A 22,930-nucleotide genomic window follows, 5' to 3' on the forward strand; every position below is an offset into this window, starting at 1 on the left:
AGAAACTGGGTTTATTTCATCGAGTGTGAATAGGTGTGAGCCACAATAAACCCTTGCGGTTGCGGTGGTGGGTCGAATAGACCCACTCAATTTGGACCTAACCTAACCTAGCCTACATTCATACAAGTACATTCATTTTATTAATTCGATTCCAAATCGAATAGAAGTCAACAAGCTCTTCTAAGAAAATTTTTAAGGCTTTCCACTTCTTCATTGATTCATAAAAAAATAAAAAACTAAACTTCCAGAGAGAGAAAAATGAAATTGATTCATTGAGTCTATTCGTATTTTGCACTGACATATCTATTTGGCCACAATAGAAGTGTTCGTGAAAATCATCCGTATTTCCACCTAGTTACTACAATCCAAACCACAACATATCAATGGGCTTGTTTCATACTATGGAAAATGATACTGGTTTGCTTATAGACAGATCGAGTTAGGGGTATATTATACTTATCAAGCCTAATCGGCCCCAAAATCTCTTTATATTTACAGAAAAAAGAATAATTCGAAAAGCAATAATTTGAATTGGCCGCCTGTCTGTTGACCAATAAAATTGATCATGTCTAGAGCGGAGTTGCCAAGTGTATTGGTTTTTAATATCCACTCACAGATCTGATGATCCAATTTGGCAGACGCCATTTTTGTTGTTATTGTTGTCAACTCGGTGTGAATACAACTGTTACAATTATCTAATTAAAGAACGTTTTTTTCTAGAAGTTAGGTCTCGTCGGGTGTCTATTTTGCTGCATATTCCGTGTCACACTGCTCCTTGGCCGAGATAAAATAAATATTAAATCAAAACTAACCATCCTTCGATAAAAGACAAAGTCTCAGAGTCTGAAATGAATGTCATATAAATAAAAGGGACCTACTAAATATACCATCTACCGTTTCAATTTTTCATTCTTCATTTCGGTACCAAAGTATTGCCAATTTTTCAAGTGAAATTCATGGATCATTTCAAAATCGACTCTTGGTAAGTTGTCGGGAGTCAGCTTTAACATAACTAGGCTCAACATTCATTGTGAAAGTGAAAGTTTGTGGAAACCTTTGACATTAGAAATAGCACACTGTCGCATACACTACAGAGGACGCTGCCTGACTGGATGACAATATGGCTAATATACCAGTAACGTTGAATTTCTTATTTTTGGTGGATGGCATGAATGCATAATTGATTTATTTTATTGGGATTCATGAGCATTCGAAAACCATTTGAAAATACAGCTCGTTTTATTCTATTCAGAATCATATTCAGATATTACTTGTACCATTTTTATGATTAATTCGTGGATTCGAGCGATCTTCTCGTGTATTTTTATTTATTTGCTGGCTTTATTCTTGAAGAAATGAATGAATATTCGAGCGATTTTATTATTGTATTTTTATTTGTTTGCTGACTCTATTATTAAAAAAATTAATGAATAATTACAGAAAATTTTAATGATCGTTCATTTTCTCAGGAAAATGGGGTACCCATATCACAATTCAATGATTTATTCGATATTGAAAATGTATGTCATATCGAATTCATTCTGCTTGTTTTTGCAACATTGACTTTCAACTTTTTCTTACCTGACAGTTTGCGTAGGAAAAATTCGTTTTTTCATCGAGTTTAGTTTGTGTTTAGTATGTTTTAAAAGTGTTTTAGAGATATATTTGAATATCAATATGGTGCATTCTTGTGCTGATTTTAATTGTGCGGAAAGGCAAAAGAAAACAGAAAGCACATTGGTTTATAAGTGAGTTAGTTATTTCATATAATAAGTTCAGGTACCCAAAGGATAAACGATGAGAAAAAAAATGGGTGAAAGTATTGAAAAGAGAGAACTACAATCCTTCTACTCTTTCAAGACTTTATAGAAATCATTCAAAAAGTGACTTTAAATGAAAGGGGAACGAAAATATTGATTTTGATGACACAGTTTTTTATTTCAACTTCAAGTATTCTCCACAGAAAGTATTATCTGTAGTTAATTCTGTTACTGAAAGTATGAAATAAAATTATTTAAACTTTATCATATGATTAATGGTACTATTACCTCAGAAGCTTTTGTTGGATCAGTTCGAGTACAATCAATTTTGTCTATACTTGACCTCATTCAACCTTCCTCTCAAGTTTTGGAAGATTCCACAGATTACCCAAGCGAGCCTATAACGCTTGAAATTAGTATCTATATTAGAAAGAAGTATGTATGTAGGAATTTTTTTTTTATAATAAATTGCAGTTGTACAGAATGAGGATTGTAGAATAAATTGAATATTTGAAATGATTATTTAATCCAGCTTGCTATATTTTTTTATTTTCATAACTGTATATTATTGAATAATGCATAAAATCATAGTTTAGGTAAATATTTTGTGATCTATCGACTTTGTGTACTGATTTTAGATATAGAACTTATTTCCAAACATGATTTTTCGTGTACATTTTATTCCATGTGGAGAAGTTTCCATTAATTGAAACGTTAACGGGTTCATATACACTTCCATAATTAAATTGATAATTATAGGCTCCGTAATTTTTACGATTTGGCAATGTTGATCATTTCTATTCTTCCTATTGGTCAATCGAACAAGAAGCGGGAATAGGGGTCTACCACATTCGATTTTTAATAATTAATTACGGGAAAACTACGGTACTTAGAGAGATGAAACAAAGTGCACTGTTTCTCAATTTAAAATTTCTATCAAGTGAACTATAAACCAAAAATCATGAAACAAGCCCATTCATTATGAATGAAGTATTTTTGAAGGAGATTCATTTTTGTAACCTCACCTAGTTGGCAATAAATGCGGAATTTGATAGGAAAATCAAAAAATGTATTGTTTGTCATTATTATTATTCAAACAAGTTGACCAAAAAATAAAAATCACTAGTTACGTAACGCTACAAAGCTAATTCAACTGAAAAGTGGAAAACAGTCAGGACGCGGGTAATATTGTGTCATTGAAAAATGATCACGCTTTATATGAGATATCCCGGGAAAAAAATTCATTATGAACAAAAAACAAATTTCAAAACTCCATTAATTTTTGAATTAACATGGTTATACTCACATCCCACTCCAAAAAATGTTAAAAACAACGCAGATCCAATGGCAATTATGAAAATCGTTCGACCTAACGCAACGTTCAGAGAAGCCCAAAATATATCGTGTTCGGTTTCTTTGTTCATGATGATAACAGGTGGCAGAATTGCCATTCCTAGTCCTAATCCATACACCAATATGTGAAAAATGATTTGATTCATCACCTAAAACAAAAATGAAATTTCATTTCGAGCTACTAGGAAACTCACGTTGAAAGGTATGACCTCGTTGGTCACTAACACGTACAAGTTTCAACTTCAGAGGCTTGTTCATGAGAGGCGACAGCTAATTAACGGACATTCTGTCCTGGTTTTTTCATTAACTTTTTCCAGGAGTATCTAGCCAAACAACATATCGACAGTTATTTTATCATTTGATTGACCTGAATATCAAAACCATGTAATGGTGTGCATAAGCCTTGGCGGCAGGAGGCACATTAACCAATCGCCCTGACGCCCCCACCGAAACGAGGCGTTTCGGTGGGGGCGAGCTTGTCTGAAGTCGAAGTCACTTTGCTACTCTACCCTTAAGATAGGGGTACTCATGAAATGTAGACACGTAGAAATTGGTGAATACAAGATATCCGCAAATGGTAAATTATTCCTGTGGATATGGACTTTTAAAGGACATCCATAGAAAGTCCATATAGGACACCACCAAGACATCTTTAGCAGTCTTATTATTATATTCTTCTACGGCTATGAGAAGGGCTGTAATGGTTATAAAAACCTACCGTACTTTCTATTATTCAATTTTTATATTACCAACGGGATCCCAGATGATTTCCTGAGGATTAGGTTACCCAAATTACATCTTTCACCTCGCTAAGATTTGAACTCATCATTTTTTGAGAAGAGATATTTGTGAAAGAATTTTGATAATAAAATTTAATAATTTGCAAGCGTTGTTCATTCGTGGTCAAATTATAGACCAAACTGAACAAGTTTAACACTGACACAACACACGATTCACGCGTGATCTGTCAAAAACTGTGTTGCCGAAAAGATACCAGCAAAAAAATCTCTCATTTCTAATCGATCAGATTTTCTCATGCAAACAAAGTTGTATGTAGCAGAAGCACAAAACGTCAACAAAAAATGCAGCACACATAATAGGTGTTGGTTGTCACATGTGACTACCAGCCCCCGTCAAGTTGAGACAACCAGCCCCAAACCACATTTCAAAATATAACCCCTGTAATAACTCAGAATAGATATTCATTCATAAAAACGAATAGTGATATCATGAACCACATATGTCACATACTTATGATACTTGACACAAATGCACAAAAATTTACTTTTGCCGTCCAAAAAAAACAAATGTACGTATTTCCCTGAAACAGTATGAGGGTGAACTGAAGTGACGTTAGGATGGAGATATTGCTCTCGCGATCCTTCGATTTTGTTCGATAAACTCTTTCGTTCGTTCAATTTTTCAATATGGCCGCTGTGACAACCAACCTGTGAGATAACCATATCCGGTCTCCCCTACTGTTTCAAACCGGATAAAATCAGTGAGTCAGTTGTGTACTGGAGAGGTTTAAGCGACAACATGCTCAGTATTTAGTTGGGTGACTTCTTCTGACTGTTAGGAACAGTCCGGGCAGAATATTCGTAAATAGCCGACGCGAAATATCCCAACGGATAACGTTCGGGATATTTCGACGGCGGTCGAGCGTTTGGTTAATACATGACGTATCATGATGATATGTTTGGTATTCTACCCTCAATTTTTCATGTATTAATCATTTAGGTTCAGAAGTTCAACGTTTGTGCACGTAGTTTTAATTTAAAAAGTTAATATGCGTGATTTAAGTAATCTACCAGAAAACTATCAATACAAAGCAATAATTGACAGAAATGTAATGTATAATGACCAAATTTAAGTCCAAAGAAGATGTTGAGGTAAGTTGATAACGTTATTTTGTATATTTTCTACCCGAATGCGCGATAGCAAAAATAGTGCAATGTTCTCAACGTGTATGCATGTAATTGTGTTTGAAAATGAAAGTGGGATTCTCAATATCCGAAATGTATCGAAATGGCGCAGCGGTTCAATATAGTAGGGGCTATGTTTAATGTCAATAGCGAACTTAGTAACCACAGTGTTCTTTTGAGCCTCTCCTGAAATCTTTCAGAATCGAAATGATATTTCAATGTGGCTGTACCACATTGAAAAAAAATATATTTTCCAAAAAATTGTATTCAGAAAACGTCTTTAACAAATTTGTAGTAAATTTGTATATCACTTTATTGTTAAAATTGCAAAATATGTTGTAAAAACAAGTTTAATTTTGGTAAATTGGTTGTATTACAGAAATGGATGGCTGACCTACAAACTTTTACGAAAGAAACATGGACTATTTAGAAAACTTTTAAGGTGCCTCCTAATTCTCCTCGAAATTTATTCAAAAGAATATATAGATGTCATTTAAATATATCAATTGAAAATAAAAGAACATGAAACTAAAAGCAATAAACGTAAAAGGAAGCAAAAATAATTGTCGTTATGAAGGAGATATTTGAGAAGTCTAAGTCAAAGAAGGAGACCTACTTTACAGAAGAATGGCCTTGTATGATAAAATTTCAAGATTCTCATAATCATAAGATTGATGTTGTGGAAGCATAAGGCGACGAAGCTATAAAAGTCACTTAATAGAACTTTTCAACCGAGGTCACTCTGCTGCTTCTGCTATAACACAATTTGTGCGGAGAAAATGGAAGAATATGGAGATGATTATGAAACTATTCTATACGATAGGTAAGTACCGATTTTATGGGACACCCTGTACACAATACGAAGTTTCATCGTCAATTCTTATTTTTTACGCGAAACTTAAAGGTGCTAAACATCTTTAATTCAGCCAACTCTTATGTATATTTTCAGGTTCTATATGCCAACTAAAAATGATGTCGTCAATGTGTCGAAAAAGAAATTCAAGAAGGACTTCGGTGACAGAACTGGTAGTTGCATGTTAGAAAAATTAGAAGAAACATTAACGAAACATGAAGAAAACAATAATGTGCTTTATAATATATCTCGTTTTCGTGAAGATTGTGCTGTCGCTATTTGTACTGAATCAACTGAATCAAGAATCAAGAATCAAGATAACGATATCATGTTTCTATATGCGTCGGGCAACTGTGACGTTTATGACCACAAAGTATACTTTTTTGTAACTCAGACCGCGGCGGGAGGATTACCTATTGGTTGTATACTGAGGACTGTCAAAAATCTGATTTGTTTGATGTAGCAGTGGTGGACTTGATAGAAATAATGCCCAAAAAGATTCAGTCGAAAGTAATTTTGACAGATAATCATCTTGGCGAACGTAAGGTTTTGCAAAAGAATTGGCCTCTTGCAACACTATTATTGTGTACATTTCATGTTCATAAGGCGATATGGCGTTGGATACTCACTAGCAAAAATGGAGTTCCCTGAAACGATGCCCAAAACTATTACAAACTTTTCAAGTTTATTTTGTACGCAACAACACTAAATGAACTCAAAGCAGCAAAAGAAAATTTCTCGTGTGTGATTGTGAGCATGAGGGTTTTAAAGAATTTATTTGCCAAACGTATATTAATCAAGAACAAATATGGTGTATTTTTACAGATTAAATTTGCCACTGAGAGGGAGTGATACCAATAACTACACCGAGGAAATGTTCCGTTTGTTAAAGGACATACCTCTGGAAAGAGTTTAATGAATTATATCTGTCGGGTAAAAAAACTTGTTTGAAAACATTTTTTTGATTTAGTAAATTCAGAAAGCGTCCGAAAATATACCTTTTATGTCATCAATTGATTTTCTTTCATTTTGCTATTCACCTCAAGTCCCTGCTGTTCTTCTAAACTCACTGATAAAAATGGCTGATCGTTTTTTAAATCCAAAATTGTTGGACAAATCCTGTAAATTATTCTACTATAATTATACTTTCAATATAAACAAATGTTCTAGTTTCTAAGATTATTGTCCAACATTCTGCTATAACTGTTATAGTTATTAACACAATTTTTTTGTGGAAACAAAATATTGCGACACATACCTTTATAATTTATTAATTGATTACCTTACTACTAGTATTAACGCCTTAAATAACTGACGCGTTAGTCTGACATGTCTGTTATACACAAACCTACTTCGGCTGATAACACGTCAGGTATTTACGAATATGCGTCCGGGCAGAGAACCAGAACGAAACTATCCGAAAACATTCAAATCAATTTCTTCACAAGCCCAGTTTACATTCACAGATAGTTGATACAGGTTCAAGTACAGTACATTCATGTTTTCAAAAGGTGCAGTTTCTTACATTTTTATTGAAAGGTGACTTGTTTCTGTTTTTGTAAAACAGGTATCCGAAGGCTAATCCCACTATGCTTCCGATGAAGTTTCCTTGAAAACTTTTCGATTGGTGGTGCCACTGATTATTATGCAAAACCATCTTCAACAAGTAAAGTTTCCTGAAATTAAAATTCTTCCATCAGTAAATATTATGGATTTAATACTAATTACGTCGTTTGTTTGAAGGTGATTGACAATGTTTCATGAATTTCACTAGTTCGGACTTCCATTGTCTACTAGATAAAATGATTTGAAATCCCTGAAACAACTAAAAAAGGAGAATTGAAAATGAATAGCTGAAAATAACAATTATATTAACCAAAATAAACCTGAAATAAAATAATAGTGAAATGAAATACAAGTAAAAATAGAACAATTGAATGAATAAAAAATAAAAATAAAGAGAAGAAAATAAAAGTGGAGAGATTCCCAGCCACGTTAGTTCACGACGTTTCGATTGTTAGTATCTACAATCGTCTTCGGGTGATGACTGAACCGATTCCTCCGAAAGATGACTATTTATAGGTCGTTCGAGTACTTTCACTAATCCCCGCTTTCCATTTTCCGCTTCATTGGTTCCGTGGGAGATGACCGTTTTGGCGGGAGTTGGCCATTTTTCGCTTGATGATGGGTTTCCATATGTTGCGTATTTCTACGCTGGCTTGGCTGAATACGTTGTTGGACAACATGTATGCGGCTTCCTTGAATTTTCTCCTAAACCAATGTTCCTCTCTGTGCAAAATCTCAGCTTGGGACCACTCGATGTTATGTTGATGGGTACAAACATGGTTTGCTATTCCTGATTTGCTGGTTTCCCCTCGCTGTGTGTGTTTCTTGTGCTCGGCAATGCGAACATTCAATGGCCTTTTAGTTTCACCAATATAGGATTCTCCGCACTCACAGGGTATCCGGTAAATGCAATTCTTGGAATCACGGACTGCGATTCCAAGAATTGCAGACCATGTTTGGACCCATCAACACAACATCGAGTGGTCCCAAGCTGAGATCTTGCACAGAGAGGAACATTGGTTTTGGAGAAAATTCAAGGAAGCCGCATACATGTTGTCCAACAACGTATTCAGCCAAGCCAGCGTAGAAATACGCAACATATGGAAACCCATCATCAAGCGAAAAATGGCCAACTCCCGCCAAAACGGTCATCTCCCACGGAACCAGTGAAGCGGAAAATGGAAAGCGGGGATAAGTGAAAGTACTCGAACGACCTATAAATAGTCATCTCTCGGAGGAATCAGTCCAGTCATCACCCGAACACGATTGCAAATACTAACAATCGAAACGTCGTGAACTAACGTGGCTTGGAATCTCTCCACTTTTTATTTTATTTTCTTCTCTTTATTTTTATTTTTTATTTATTTAATTGTTTTATTTTTAATTGTATTTCATTTCACTATTATTTCATTTCAGGTTTATTTTGGTTAATATAATTGTTATTTTCAGCTATTCATTTTCAATTCTTCTTTTTTAGTTGTTTCAGGGATTTCAAATCATTTTATGAAGTAGACAATGGAAGTCCGAAAAAGTGAAAATTTATTAATTACGTCATCTATATGGGGTTCCCCAAGGACCTATCTTCCGACTTTACCTGATATACAGTGAGGTCCTAAAGTACCGAATAAATTAATTTTATACGTAAATATGAATGCAAACAGAAAATCATCGAACAGGTCAGTTTTTGTATATGAAAATAAATTTTCACAATGAAATTATTCAACCCCGTGGGAAGTACGTCTGTAAAAATGTTCAATTAGAAGGGATAGCGTGTGCTACCTCATTCACACGAGTTTTCAATTCTTTATTCAGCCTTACAGTACTTTTTGATTTTTGCACTTACATAATCAGGAAATGAGTAACTTTATTTCATACAAACAAACATCCCTAGAATCAAATACCTATCACGATTGATTAGTCTATTAATTATCTTGTTATGTTATGAATTTTAACTTGTTTGCATTCATAATTACATAGAAAATGAATTTAACTGCTGAATTAGGATTTTACTATACAGGGTGTTCCATATCAGACGAGCCACCCCCTCTATTACTTATCCCATAGTGAGTGGAAAAATTTCCCGAAACACGTAAAATGATTTTGTTTGGGTGACATCTTTTGAGGTATATTTTAGGCTTGAACGAGAAACCCCCTAATAGGGGGCTCTTCTACCCCTCAAACTTGAATAGAGGAGAGGGTTTGAGTGATACTATATTTGAAAGGTCTTGGAAGCCTATTTACAACGGTGAATTCAAAACGTGAATTTGATTAATCGTTTTCGCCAAAAATCAATTTTGCAGCTCGAATGAGCCACCTTGAATAATTTGGTTACTTTTACATGTACAAGCCCATTTTTATTAAGCCCTTTTTACAAACTTAAACAATCTTCAAAAAATCACATTCTTGAAAAAATTTAATTGTTTTATCATTATGCTTACATTCAAAAAAGTAAAATCTGCGTGTTCAATCAAATGTTCAAATTGTCCTCCATTGACTTCCATACAATAATACAATCTTGACTGAAAACCGTCTTTGACATGGTTCAGTATAATTGGAGTTATTTGACGACACTCATTCACAATTCTTTGACGTAGTTCGTTCAAATTTTCAGGGTGTCACAAAAATCTTGGACTTGAGATGTCCACACAAGATGTCAAGCTCCAAGGAGGTGAGCGACAGACTGAACTTCAGTTTGATAAGCTGAGTACGATAAAGAATCAAGTCATGCCAGATTCATTGTTGAAGGTTATTCGTAAAGGTAGCTAAACACTTCATTACCCCTTTAATCAGTTTTTCAGTTTAGAAAAAAGAGTTCGTATACTCACTCTGGAAGTGGTACAATGAGGCCTTCGTAGTCTTCAACGTAGTTATCGAGAAATGTAGCTACAACCGCAATGCTGAATAGTGAACCAAGGATGGGCCATACTAATCTCTCATTTTTCTTCAGAATCCACACTATTAGTAACATTATTATGAAATATTGAGTGTCCGAAGCCATGTACCATGTATGGGTTAAACACTAAAAAAACAATCGATTAATGAGCTCATAAAACGTGTTGAACGAGCGAAAAACGGGGTCATTACTTTTGATAATAATGTTGCACAGTGAATCATTTGAGCAAATAATGACCATGAAATGAAGTACTATACTTTTTCTATGACACAAACAAAAAAAAAACAGAAAAATCATTCAGGAAAGATATGTCAAATCCTAGTATCAAATCAAATCAAAGAGATTGAACTCAGGACCACTGGTACTCAAGTTTAATGTTCTAATAACTACTCCAAGAAGAAGCGCACAAGTTAATGTAATATAAAGGTATTCGAGTTTTTGATTACTTTTACTTCACATTAGAAATTTTTGGTGGCTTATACTTGTTTCTCATCAGAAACTATATATTTCAAAACGAAATATCGGTTCAATGAATGAATTTGACGTTTGAAAACATAACTGTACAAGTATGGACAGTACAGAGGTCCGACATCGATGAGTAAACCAGGCACTTCCCAAAGGCGAAAAAAAAATCAAAAAAGGATCATGGTTACTGTATGGTTGGGAGAAGGAAATAATGAGAGCAGATAGTTGTTGGTTCACAGATGGATAAAAAACTCCTTCCGGTTCTGGTGCAGGTGTTTTCAGTCGCAGACCTAGGACAGAGATATCAATCTGCCTATTAACCTATGTGACTGTATTTCAAGAGAAAATTTACTATTGAATTGTGTGCGGAGAGAGTAGAAGAATCCAACCTTATACACAAGTCATTGAAAATATTCTCGGACAGTCAAGTGGCGTTGGAAGCTCTTGGCTCCTACCGAGCAACGTCTAAATTGGTAGCAAATTGCCAAAAACGGCTCTCCTCGATAGGAAGACTCAACAGATTGGTTCTGAACTGGATTCCTGGTCATACTGGCCTAAAAAATGATGAGGCTGCTCACTCTCTTGCAGAAGAGGGTACTGCGAACAGCTTCATCAGACCAGAACCTGTTATTGGCATCGCTTTAGGCTTAGCCAAACAAAGATTGAACACCTGGAGGGCAAGAAGATTTATGGACTTCCGGCAGAATCTTCCAGGACTGGTTCACCCCAAGGCGTTTATTCACCCTCGAAACTTGATTTCAAACAGTTGTTGGACTATAGTAGGAATGAACTACGATGTTTAATAAGCCTTTTTACAGGTTAATCATCGTATGCAGAGACTCGGACTGTCGGAAGGCAGTGTCTGTCGCCTATGTTAGGAAAATGATGAAACAGCAGAGCACATACTTTGTGTCTGCCCCGCTGGATACCGAATCAGGCTTTTAGAGATCGGTAAAGCCGTACTCTCACCATCTGACCTCAAAGGCCACTCACCATACAAACTAATCGGCTTCGTTCAGAAGCTGGGTTCATTTGGTCGGGTGTGAATAGGTGTGAGCCACAATAAACTCTTGTGGGTTGCAGTGAAGGGTCGAATAGACCCACTCACTTTACACCTAACCTAACCTACAGTATGGTGGTTAGCAGATGGTGTGATCTACTATAAAATTCTGCAACCCTATCAAACCAACACAGCACTATCCTATCGTCAAAAAATCAAACAACCTCTCGCCAACCAAGTACCTTCTTTTAAAGCACTTCGATAACTTCCTCAACAGTAGAAATTTTACCAATCAGGACCAGGCAAAAACGGCTTTTGTCGACTTCATCGAATCCCGAGCACTCAATTTCCATGCCAACGGAATCAATAGACTTGTGTCACGTTGACAAAAGTGCACTTAATAGAAATCAGACAAAAGTTTTTTTTTTATCCTATATTCAATATGAATTTTCACTAAATAAATAGGTCATCAATCGAACAAGTTGCATTGAAGGTACTATAAAAACTGTCAAGCATATTAGTGACATGGGTAGCACGAGTTTCTCAGGGGAGGGGTTTGTCCCCGCTGTTTTGAAACTCTGTAACCTATATACCAAGTTTTAGCCCAATATCTCATACAGTGCTTTAGTTATACGATGACAAATTCCCAAAGTTATGATTTTTTCACTGACCCTGAATAACAAACTATACACTTCAAAGGAAAGGTGAAGTAGCCATTGAAATGAGAAACAGATGAAATATTTTTTGATTTTTGGTATAATGAGTGGTCAATCAAAGATTATAAAAATACCCCTTTATTGTATTCTTTTTTTAAACATTTGTCTCAACCAGGTGACAAATTTCGGCAAAATTCATATGATTGGATCAATAAGCTAGGCACGGTTTTTCATAGCATGCTTTGAAATTAAGTTGTTTCTTGTTTCGTTGTTATAATTTTGACAGTTAGGTATCCTTAAATGCTTTCCACGAGTATTTGGTGAAGACAGTTATAAAAGAGTTTTGCGAGTTTTCAAAATGATAAATCTCAACTTAGTCGAATTTTCCGATTGTTTGAGACTGTTCTCTGAAGAAGAATAAGGTAATAATACATAACCTCATTTCAGTTTTCGTTTTCAGACTTTCAAAGAATTGAAAGTTTCATTTCAAAAATGAAACCTTTCTTTTGTTGAATCTTGAAATCTAATATTTGAAATAGTCCAAGTATTGGAAATAACCAACTAGAAATCAACTTGCCAATTCAAGTACGAGTATTAGACCACGCCCATTAGCCATACCCGTAAGAAGGCCAAGGCCTTCTAGATTTAGTGATGCTATTCTAATGGCTTCACAAGCGCAACCTCTAGTGGTCGAAAATTCAAATTTTCACTATGTTGGTAATGTTGGTGCTATTCAAACTTCAAATCAAAGAGTACACCACTTCGAATACATTAGTATATTTCAGTAGATTTTCGATGACACCGTAGGTAGATTTCTCAAATAAAATGTGGTCACGCTGGTGGCCACGGAAGAACTCGACAGAAGACATCTAGATCGTGAACCAATTCACTATACAACCGTCTCCAGGATCAATACGTTATTCAATAGAACCGGGAGATTAAATGAAATACATGTACTGAGACAAAGAGGGAATGTATAGATAGACGAATTTTACAGTATGTTCAAGAACACCCGAAAAATAGCTTGCGGCAGTTTTCACGAGATTTACACGTTAGTATATCTGAAATACGCATATGTTTGAAAAAAAGTTATTTGCTTCGAACTGAAAATGATGCACACGTTAGAAAGAGGCGATAAGGAACGAAGGTTGGAATTCTGTTTATTCTGCCAAGGTGAATATTTCAATTATTATAACTTTCTGGGTGATATTCCCTTCACCGATGACATTTACCAATAACGGTACAGTGTCCACTCAGAATTCCAGGTACTAGGCAAGGGAGAATCTACACTGGATGATGAATGCAAAAAGACAATATTCACAAAAAATCAGTGTCTGGCTAGAAATATTCAAAAACCGTATATGAAGTCCAGTGTTTTTTGAAAACACACTTAACAGTGGAGGATTTAGCAATATTTTGATAACGAAAATCTTGGATTTCATGGAAGAACTAAGCATTGAAGAACGCAGAAATGTTATATTTCAGCTGGATGGTGCCTCCATTCACAATGTGATTGCTGTGTCGAAATATTTTGTTGAAAACTTTCGAGGAAGATAGATTGGAAGGAACAGCCATTTTATTTGTTGGCCCCCTCGATCACCAGACCTGACTCCATTAGATTTTTATTCTGTGGGGATATTTGAAAAAAAGTGTTTATAGAAATATACCATGAAATTTTAACGAATTGAAGGATAGCATAAGGTGGAGGAATAACACCAGGCCAATTGAGGAAGTTCCGCCACAATTTGAGACCATGTTATGAAAAATGTATAGAGCTTGAAGGAGAATATATTGAAAACTCCAATATCTGAAGAAACTGCTCCATTTATCATTTAATTTATTTCTGGTGGTGGTAATTTTTCTAAAATTAAAAATACTTTTTCAACTTTTGATTTGTTGATTTCAATCAAACCAGAGGCAACTACATGAAAATCCGTTTCGTAGTTTTTCAGTTTATCACAGACAGTTTATCGCAGTAACTTTGTGTATTGATTCAGCTGAAAATGATTGAATGCCGTTACCTTATTTTTGAAAACTTTTGTGAATATATGGTTTGGAAGGGTATAGGATTATATTCATCAAGGATTTTTGAAGTTTTACGTACCATATTTGTACTGTCTACAAAATTATTCACGTAAAGCAAGTTTGTCCACCAATTTTTTCTACACCTGATGAATTGTGTGTCGATGAAATCGCTCCAAATAGGGCCATCTCCCAAATGACGAAACCATGTTGAGGAAAAGGCAATCATCACCAACAAGCATGGAGTCAACCTAAAAAGAATAAAAGAGTAAATGAATCACACTTCAACAAGGAAATGATGTATGTATGTATATATATATATACATATATATATATATATATATATATATATATATATATATAGTGCAGCCAAGTGTAAGGATGGGCAACACTTGGTAACCAAGTGTTGCCCATCCTTACACTTGGCTGCACCATACTGATGATGGGCCAAAAGCTCGAAACACGTGTCTAGGTTGACTCCATGCTTGTTGACGAAACCATGTTGAGGAAAAGGCAATCATCACCAACAAGCATGGAGTCAACCTAAAAAGAATAAAAGAGTAAATGAATCACACTTCAACAAGGAAATGATGTATGTATATATATATATATATATATATATATATATATATATATATATATATATATATATATATATATATATATAGAAACACGTGTCCGCGGTTTGCCCCCCCCTTTTCGTTTTGGAATGTTATGTCCACTAATTGTTTCTTTTTTGATTCGAAACTTCGAAACCACTATGTGATTTTCGGAAATCAGACCTATCCTCAAGCCTGTCCAAACATCATCAAGAGACAGGACACAACATGGACTTTGTGAACACTAAAAACATCGCCACAGCGAAAACACTACAAGCTTGGATAATTCGCGAGGCCATCGAAATCGAGAAGCGACCTTTCTGCCTGAACAAACGTGATGATGGTCAGAGACTTTCAACTGCCTGGAAACCCCTAACTTTTACACGTTTACCATTCACAGCTGAAGAACCGCTGCCAGAAATCAGGAGAATCCCTACAGGAGTTTGAAACCGACATAGCTCTATTGGTCCGTCTGGCATATCCTGCTACACCCGAAAATGTAATGGAGCGGTTACCAGTTCAGGCATTCTTGGATGGATGGACTTCGCGACCAAGAAACGAGGCAGGCCTTGACGCTAGCTTATCCCAAACATCTCGTGGATGCACTGGCAAGCGCTCTGGAGTTTGAGGCTGCAAAACAATCTTGCAAGAGCCAGAGCAAAGTTCGAGTTATCGAGGAAGATGGACAAGTGCCTGCAGATATTGGGGCCACCATCAGAAAAGTAATGAAGGAAGTTTTGCCTGAGAGAAAAAATATAAGATGCTGGAACTGTGGGAAAATTGGACATGTGCGTAGCAAATGTCCAGCTTTCAAATCAGGAAAACTAGAGGGGGTCAATGGGACGGGGCAAACGTCGGCCTCTACCCAGCAAGCCCCCGTAAAAAACGCATATGTTGCCGTTCTTCAACAACGAGCCTTGCACCATGCTGCTAGATACAGGTGCGACGAGAAACATTCTTGGGCCAACCTTTGCCAAAACACCGGCAAGAATTGAACCGTCAAGCTGGAAGCTACGCACCGCCATAGGGGAACCAGCCACTGTTTTTGGAGAAACACCAATTGAATTGGTGTTGGGCAGCACTAAATTGAAACATCGTGCATTGGTGGCGGACATCGAGAAGGATGCGATTATTGAAATGGACATAATGAATTCCAGAGGGTTCGAGCTGAATTTTCAAGACGGCGTCCTACGTGTCGGCGAAGAAGAGCTGGTGCTTCATGAAAGAAGCGAAGAGATGATTAGAGTCCTGTTGGCCGAAGACGTGTGCATACCTGAGAGGGCTGAAACCATACTAGAGGCTCGCTTGGACGGAGGTGCGAGCAGCGGAAATGTGGTAATGTTCGAACCCAAGATACATGACGAGAAAATTGGACGAGGAATCGCACTGGGGAAGACCCTGTTGCGTGTTGATAAAGTTGTGCCGGTCAGGGTCATGAATGTCAACTACTTTTCCGTGACCTTGAAGAAGGGAACAATTCTGGGGCACTGCTCGTCCATTTCCTCGGTGATACGGAGTGTACGCAGTTCGATCAGCCAAGCCAACAACTTGCCTGAAGAGTTGGAGAAGTTAATTGACATTTCCTCCAAGGACATACCACCAACTCACCGATCAAAACTGAGGGAGTTAGTCAAGAAGTACCAGGAAATCTTCGACATTGGCGAAGGAAAAGGCGGCAGAACGAATGTGGTGCAGCATAGAATCGACACTGGGTATGCCCAACCAATCCGGCAATTAGCTAGAAGACTCCCTCTTGCCAAGAGAGAAGAGGCAGACAAGATAGTCAGCGATATGGGAGAAGAAGCAGTCATCGAACCTTCTGACAGCCCCTGGTCTGCCCCAGTCGTGTTAGTGAACAAGAAGGACGGCTCGACAAGGTTCTGCGTGGATTATCGCCAACTAAATCACGTGACGAAGAAAGACAGCTACCCTCTTCCAAGAATCGACGACACCCTAGACACGCTGGCCGGCTCCACAATTTTCTCGACTTTGGATTTGAAGAGTGGATATTGGCAAGTTGAATTGGCCCCAGAAGATCGAGAAAAGACAGCTTTCACCATCGGCTCAGGATTGTGGCAATTCACGGTTATGCCACTCGGGCTTTGTAATGCTCCAGTGACCTTCAAGAGATTGATGGAGACGGTTTTCAAGGGGCTCTCATGGAAAACATGTCTAGTGTATCTCGACGATATAATCGTGGTCGGAAAATCGTTCGACGATCACTTGAAAAATCTGGAGGAGGTGGTCATGCGCCTGAGAAGTTCTGGATTTAAACTTAGTCCCAAGAAATGCCATCTGTTCCAGAAATAAGTCCGTTACCTTGGCCACGGTGTCTCTGGGGATGGAGTGGCAGTGGACGAACAAAAGACCAAAGCAGTTAAGGATTGGCCTATTCCAAAAGACATACATCAGCTTCGGAGCTTTCTTGGTTTATGCACCTACTACCGCAGGTACGTACTGGGTTTTGTCAATATCGCCAAACCATTGACCCGACTCACAGAAGGGCAGATCCAGTTCCAGTGGTCTGAGGAATGCCAAGTTCATTTTAAATACGGATGCCAGCAACATGGGACTTGGAGCAGTCCTTTCTCAGATCCAGGATGGGCAGGAGGAAGTTATTGGCTATTTCAGCAAAACGCTCAGTAAACCAGAGCGCAATTTTTGTGTCACCAGGCAAGAGCTGTTGGCCATTGTTAAAGGTGTAGAACATTTCTACAAATACGTGTATGGAAGAAGATTTCTGTTGAGAACGGACCATGCGGCTCTCAAATGGCTTCTGCAGTTCAAAAATCCTGAGAGCCAAGTAGCGCGCTGGATTGAGAGACTACAAGAATTTGACTTCGAAATAGAATAGCTGGGACTAGCCATAAAAACGCAGATGCCCTATCATGGAGACCATGCCCCGATGACTGCTCAGATTGCCGACGAGCAGAAGAGAAGAAAGCGGCTATTTGTAGAACTAGAGCTGTGGACGACAACTGGGAGGATTATAAGATCAAGGAAGACCAAGAGAAAGACCCAGATCTTGGTTTAGTTATCGGATGGAAGAAAAGTAACCGAAGACCATCGTGGCACGAGATAGCAGTTTATTCGCCAGCGGTTAAGTCCTACTGGGCACAATGAAACTCCCTCACCATGGAAAACGAGGTTCAGAAGCGGGTGTTGGAGTCTGAAGACGGTGCAGAAGGCGCCAGACAGTGGTACCCAGGAGCAGACGACGGGATGTGCTCAAAGAAATCCATGACGGAGTCACTGGAGGACATCTGAGAGTAACGAAAACCCTCCAGAAAGTAAGACAACGGTTTTATTGGGTTAATTGTCAAGCCGACGTCAAGGACTGGTGCAGAAAGTGTGCTGTATGCGCTGCCAGTAACGGACCTAGGATACGACCGAAAGCTCCAATGCGCCAGTATAACGTGGGTAGTCCTTTCGAGAGAATCGCCATCGATATCGCCGGAACGTTCCCAGAGTCCAACCATGGGAACAAATACATCCTGGTAGCCATGGACTACTTCAGCAAGTGGGCAGAAGCCTATGCCATGCCCAATCAGAAATCCTTTACCGTCGCTGACGTCCTGGTGAAGGAATGGATATGTCGATTCGGTGTCCCATTGGAGCTGCATTCGGACCAGGGTAGAAATTTTGAGTCCAACCTGTTCCAAGAAATATGTAAACTGTTGGACATTCGAAAGACCAGAACCACAGCCTTACATCCACAGTCCTATGGAATGGTGGAACGAATGAATAAGACCATAAACCGCCACTTGTCCAAGTAATACTTCCATCGAACTTCACAGTGCAGATATCGACACACGCCAAGGATGACATTTCGGGACGAAACGTCTTTAAGAAGGGGGCAATGTAATGAATCTGAAGCCGGCCCTGACCGTTGTCTCAGACACCAAACGCATGACATCACCGCGAAGGTGAAGACAGTTGATTTTTTAATTCGTTGCAATTTGAATATCTACTTGAAATTATTTATTAGTTTCATTTCCCAAAAAAAAAACAGCGATTACGAAAGGATCCGTTGACATTTAGATTGCATGCAGCCAATTTTATTTATGATCCATTATCTGAGTACTTATCAAATTTCTGTGAGATAATACCAAAACTTTGAAGTTTCATTGATGGAAGAAAATCTTTTTTCCGAACAATCAGGTGGCCGAAAATTATGTAATATTTCATCATCAGCTTCAAACTGTTCAATTCCTTTTCCTCAACTATGGTAAAAACGTGCTGTTCATCATATATTGTTTCTAATACGTACAACAAGAAAATTGATTTTCCATCTCCTAGTGAATAACTAAAATATTCATGTTCCGATCGTCAACATCCTCCAAATACAACGGTAATTTTTCAAAAAGTAATTATTTTCTAATGAAGTGGGTTTTCACCAGAAAGTATGGTCCCATTACTTGTGGTAGGGGAGATGGGGAGATTGTAACTTCTGAACGCCCTCTACGCTTCACCTTGAGCGTTGATGGCTCATAGATACCGCTGTTATTTAAATCAGTTCGTTTTAAACTGTTGACCGGAGAGGAGTGAAATTGTGAAATCTTGTTCTAGAGATTCGTGCAAGTTATTGGCGCGGTAAGTATTATTGGTTTTCGTCTAATCCATATTATTTTATCACTATAGGTTCGTAAAAGTATGTAATTTCATTGCATCACATCTGATTTTCTGTTAATGGCTCCCATTACCCCATTATCCTAATGTTTATTTCAGATTCCTAGGACGTGGAAGAGAAAAACCGATAAGGGTTTGTAGAAGACCTCCAAAGGGGTGCTAGGTTGGTGGCTAATGGAATGGGTATAAGAAAAGCAGCTCTTCAATGTAATATCCCCTACCAAACCTTCCAGAGAAGATTAAAGAAGGCAACTTGCAGTATTCGGCGCAATTAGGCAGACGTCCTTGTTTTACATTCGAACAAGAAAAAGAAATGGCTGCCCATCTAATTAAGCTCTCTAACATATTCTATGGTCTATCTAGATGGCAATTTTGTGGCCTTGCCTATAGATGCGCAGAAAATCTTAAGATAAAGCATCGATTCAATACCCAGAGGCAGCTAGCTGGAAGAGAATGGTTGGAAGGTTTTTTGAAACGGAATCCTACCATTAGTGTCCGTAAGCCCGAAGCCACGAGTATCAATCGTATCAAAGGTTTCAACAAAACAGAAGTCACACGATTCTTTGAAAATCTTGAAGCAGTTATGTCCAAATATAAATTTCAAAAGTCGAATATATATAATATGGATGAGACCGGCATCAAGAACCAGAAAACATTTTAGCAAAAAAAGGGCATAAAAGAATGGGTTCAGCAACTAGTTGGGAACGTGGCAAAAATATTACCGTAATTTGCGCCATGAGTGCTGTTGGATCATATGTGCCACCTTTCTTTTTGTTTCGAAGAAAACGATTTTCACCATTACTAGCTAAAGGCGGACCCGCTGATGCAGAATATCAGGTCACATCCAATGGCTGGACCAACGATGAGATGTTTCTGTTATGGCTGAAGCATTTTGTTAAATTCACAAAACCGAGTCAAGATCAACCAGTTCTGCTAGTGCTAGACAATCATTCTAGTCACGCAACACTTGTTTTCCAAGATTTTCTAACAGCTAGAGCTCATGTGTTTGCCACCTATCTTTGATTGAAAATAATAATGTTTAACAAAGAAAATATAGAGTTGATAAGAGTTTCAGCCTAAACAACGGTATTCTCATAGTAGTATTGACTCATTTTTTCCATTCACCAACCGACTGAAATGAATGCATTACTGAAAACCACACCAAAATCGATTAGTCTGTTTTTTAAATTAGCGCATTTCAACGCACCGACAAGCAGACAAACACTTTCATTATATGAATTGATATTGATGAAAAGAACTACATACCTAATATATCTACTGATGACAGCTCCGACTAGATCTTTCAACTTCAATTCTCTCTTCTCAAATTGCGAGAAAAGTCCATACATCACAAAAAAAGCGGACGTGAAAAAAAATAAGGACATTATTAGGCAACCGTTTGACAATAGTACAGATACTGCCGTTCCTGGAATCTGAAAAAAATTGTAGTAGTTAAAATCAACTTGCTATGAATGAACGTTTAACATCAATTGTTTTCAATAAAAACAATTCTGAGTAGAACGATAAGAAATGCCAGTGATATATCATTTGTATTTAAAGTCAAGCTTCAACATCAGTCAACTTTGGAAAACAGAGTTTTGGTTTTCTGTCGATCCCAAAGAGGGCGTCGCCATGAAGTGATCGTCATGCTCATTTCTGAAACTTCTTACGGAATACAGCAGAACAATATTAAATCCTCCTCAGAATATGTTTGATGAAGAACTTAGTCTAATTGAACTTCCAACTGCCTGATTGGAAACTTCCGGAAATAACATAATTTCGGACTGAAATCATTTCCTGAATATCAACTTGATCAATGTACGTTTGAGGGAGTCATAAAACTTTATTTGGAGCTCTACATCATACCTCTCATGGACATTTCATTTTCGCATTTATTATTCTCTAGTAGGTATATGATTGTTTTTATAATGCAAGTAAACGATGTAGTGGAACCTACCTAGTGGAACAGTTCCTCTTTAATAATATAGTTGGGGAGCTAACTAATTTTGTTTATAATAGATGAGTGGGAAAGTATGGACTCAAATAACAGAGTGATGATTGAAAATACTTCTGAATACTACTTAATTACATATATTTATATACAAAATCGATCGCTTCAAAAACACTTATCCAACTTTTTTTGAAAGCTTCTGATAATTCCTCTTCCATATTCTCTGTTTCACTATTACTGTCGTCATATAAATCAATAATGAGTTCATTTCCATCGTTTGTATGATAATGATGGAAGTGTCCAATCTCCATATACCTAGTCTTTTTCAACTAAAATTACTTTTTCAATCCTTTTCTGCCAGTCTTCTTCGGTAATATTCAACTAGCTTTATTACTTTCTTATCAAATTTTGGAAAATTATTTTTACGCCTGATGCTTTGTTTCAATTTTCCCCAAATCAACTCGATGGGATTGAAAACACAAAAATGGGTGGAAGTCCCAGTATGATGTGTCCATACTTTTCAGCAATACTCTCAAGGGCATACACTTTTTCAAATGTTTTTGTCTGTAAAACTTCAATTAGTTGGTTTTTGGCCTAGTTATCTTCAAAATACAAATTGCTATCCATTACAAAAGTTTGTATATCATCTTTCCTTGATATTTTATTCGGTACTTTGATGAGCTGTCGCGAATGAGAGGAAACGTTGTCAAGAACTATTATACTATTCGCATCCAAATTTGGGATCAATGTGTTTTCAAACCATTCCTCAAAAAAATTAGCTTCCATGTCCTTATGATAGTCAACATTGCAGTCCTCAAGTTTTTTTCCACATAATTTCAAAAAATTCGGAACCTATCCTTCTCTTCCTCCTCCCCAATACACAATGATTAGTCGCGATCCTTTGTTTGCGGGCATGTTAGGCGTACACATTCCCGAACCATCAGTCCACCCTTTCGTAACTGTGTCGTGAGTTTCATACCAAGTTTCATCCAAATAGAAAATTTGCCGTTGTTCTTGTCTATATTCAGTTATTTGTTCTAAGTATTTGTCACACAATTCCACTATTCTTATGCTTTCCATAACTGCTTGACGTTTGTTTATTATTTTAAACCTAAATCCTAGTTTCTTTATCCAATTCTGAAGAGTTTTGCCACAGCAGCTCACGTTATTGCCGGATGTATTCAATTTCTTCCTAATGATTTCACTTTTAGAAATCTCATTGCTTTTGTAACAGTGGTATATTGTTTTTCTAATGTTG

General features: G+C 37.2%; 2 protein-coding genes and 1 long non-coding RNA gene across 6 annotated transcripts in view; 2 read left to right on the plus strand and 1 right to left on the minus strand.

The window, feature by feature from the left end:
• Positions 1-22,930, minus strand: part of LOC111508812 (nose resistant to fluoxetine protein 6) — a 53,359-nt gene that overhangs the window by 9,630 nt on the left and 20,799 nt on the right. For 3 of the 4 annotated variants that reach the window (XR_012467058.1, XM_074181313.1, XM_074181312.1), the window contains exons 5-9: positions 20,988-21,154; positions 14,576-14,744; positions 10,283-10,476; positions 7,417-7,567; positions 3,067-3,262 (exon numbers count right to left, since the gene is read on the minus strand). Coding sequence is in view for 2 of the 4 variants with exons in the window: in XM_074181313.1 (XP_074037414.1) it covers positions 3,067-3,262; positions 7,417-7,567; positions 10,283-10,476; positions 14,576-14,744; positions 20,988-21,154 (877 nt within the window). In the remaining 2 variants the exon portion in view is untranslated. Of the gene's footprint in view, positions 1-3,062; positions 3,263-7,416; positions 7,568-10,282; positions 10,477-14,575; positions 14,745-20,987; positions 21,155-22,930 lie in introns of all 4 variants that reach the window. The other variant, XR_012467059.1, reaches the window with a different exon arrangement.
• On the plus strand, positions 5,234-7,114 carry LOC141485167 (uncharacterized). Its single transcript, XM_074181318.1, has 2 exons — positions 5,234-5,861; positions 5,988-7,114. Exons 1-2 carry the CDS (start codon positions 5,818-5,820, stop codon positions 6,352-6,354), a joined length of 411 nt encoding a protein of 136 aa, XP_074037419.1. The 5' UTR covers positions 5,234-5,817; the 3' UTR covers positions 6,355-7,114.
• LOC141485168 (uncharacterized) lies at positions 19,613-21,252 on the plus strand. Its single transcript, XR_012467060.1, has 2 exons — positions 19,613-19,685; positions 19,821-21,252. It is a non-coding gene; the product is annotated as an uncharacterized lncRNA (long non-coding RNA).

The sequence above is a fragment of the Leptinotarsa decemlineata genome, unplaced genomic scaffold, assembly GCF_025532065.1.
Source record: "Leptinotarsa decemlineata unplaced genomic scaffold, Ldec_3_MD MMD2_tig00026307_RagTag_RagTag, whole genome shotgun sequence".
NCBI lineage: Eukaryota > Metazoa > Arthropoda > Insecta > Coleoptera > Chrysomelidae > Leptinotarsa > Leptinotarsa decemlineata.

Coding starts and splice junctions, on each gene's coding strand:
- LOC141485167 (XM_074181318.1), top strand. CDS start 5,818: ATGGAAGAATATGGAGATGATTATGAAACTATTCTATACGATAG. Junction 5,862..5,987: donor GAAACTATTCTATACGATAG/GTAAGTACCGAT, acceptor GTATATTTTCAG/GTTCTATATGCCAACTAAAA.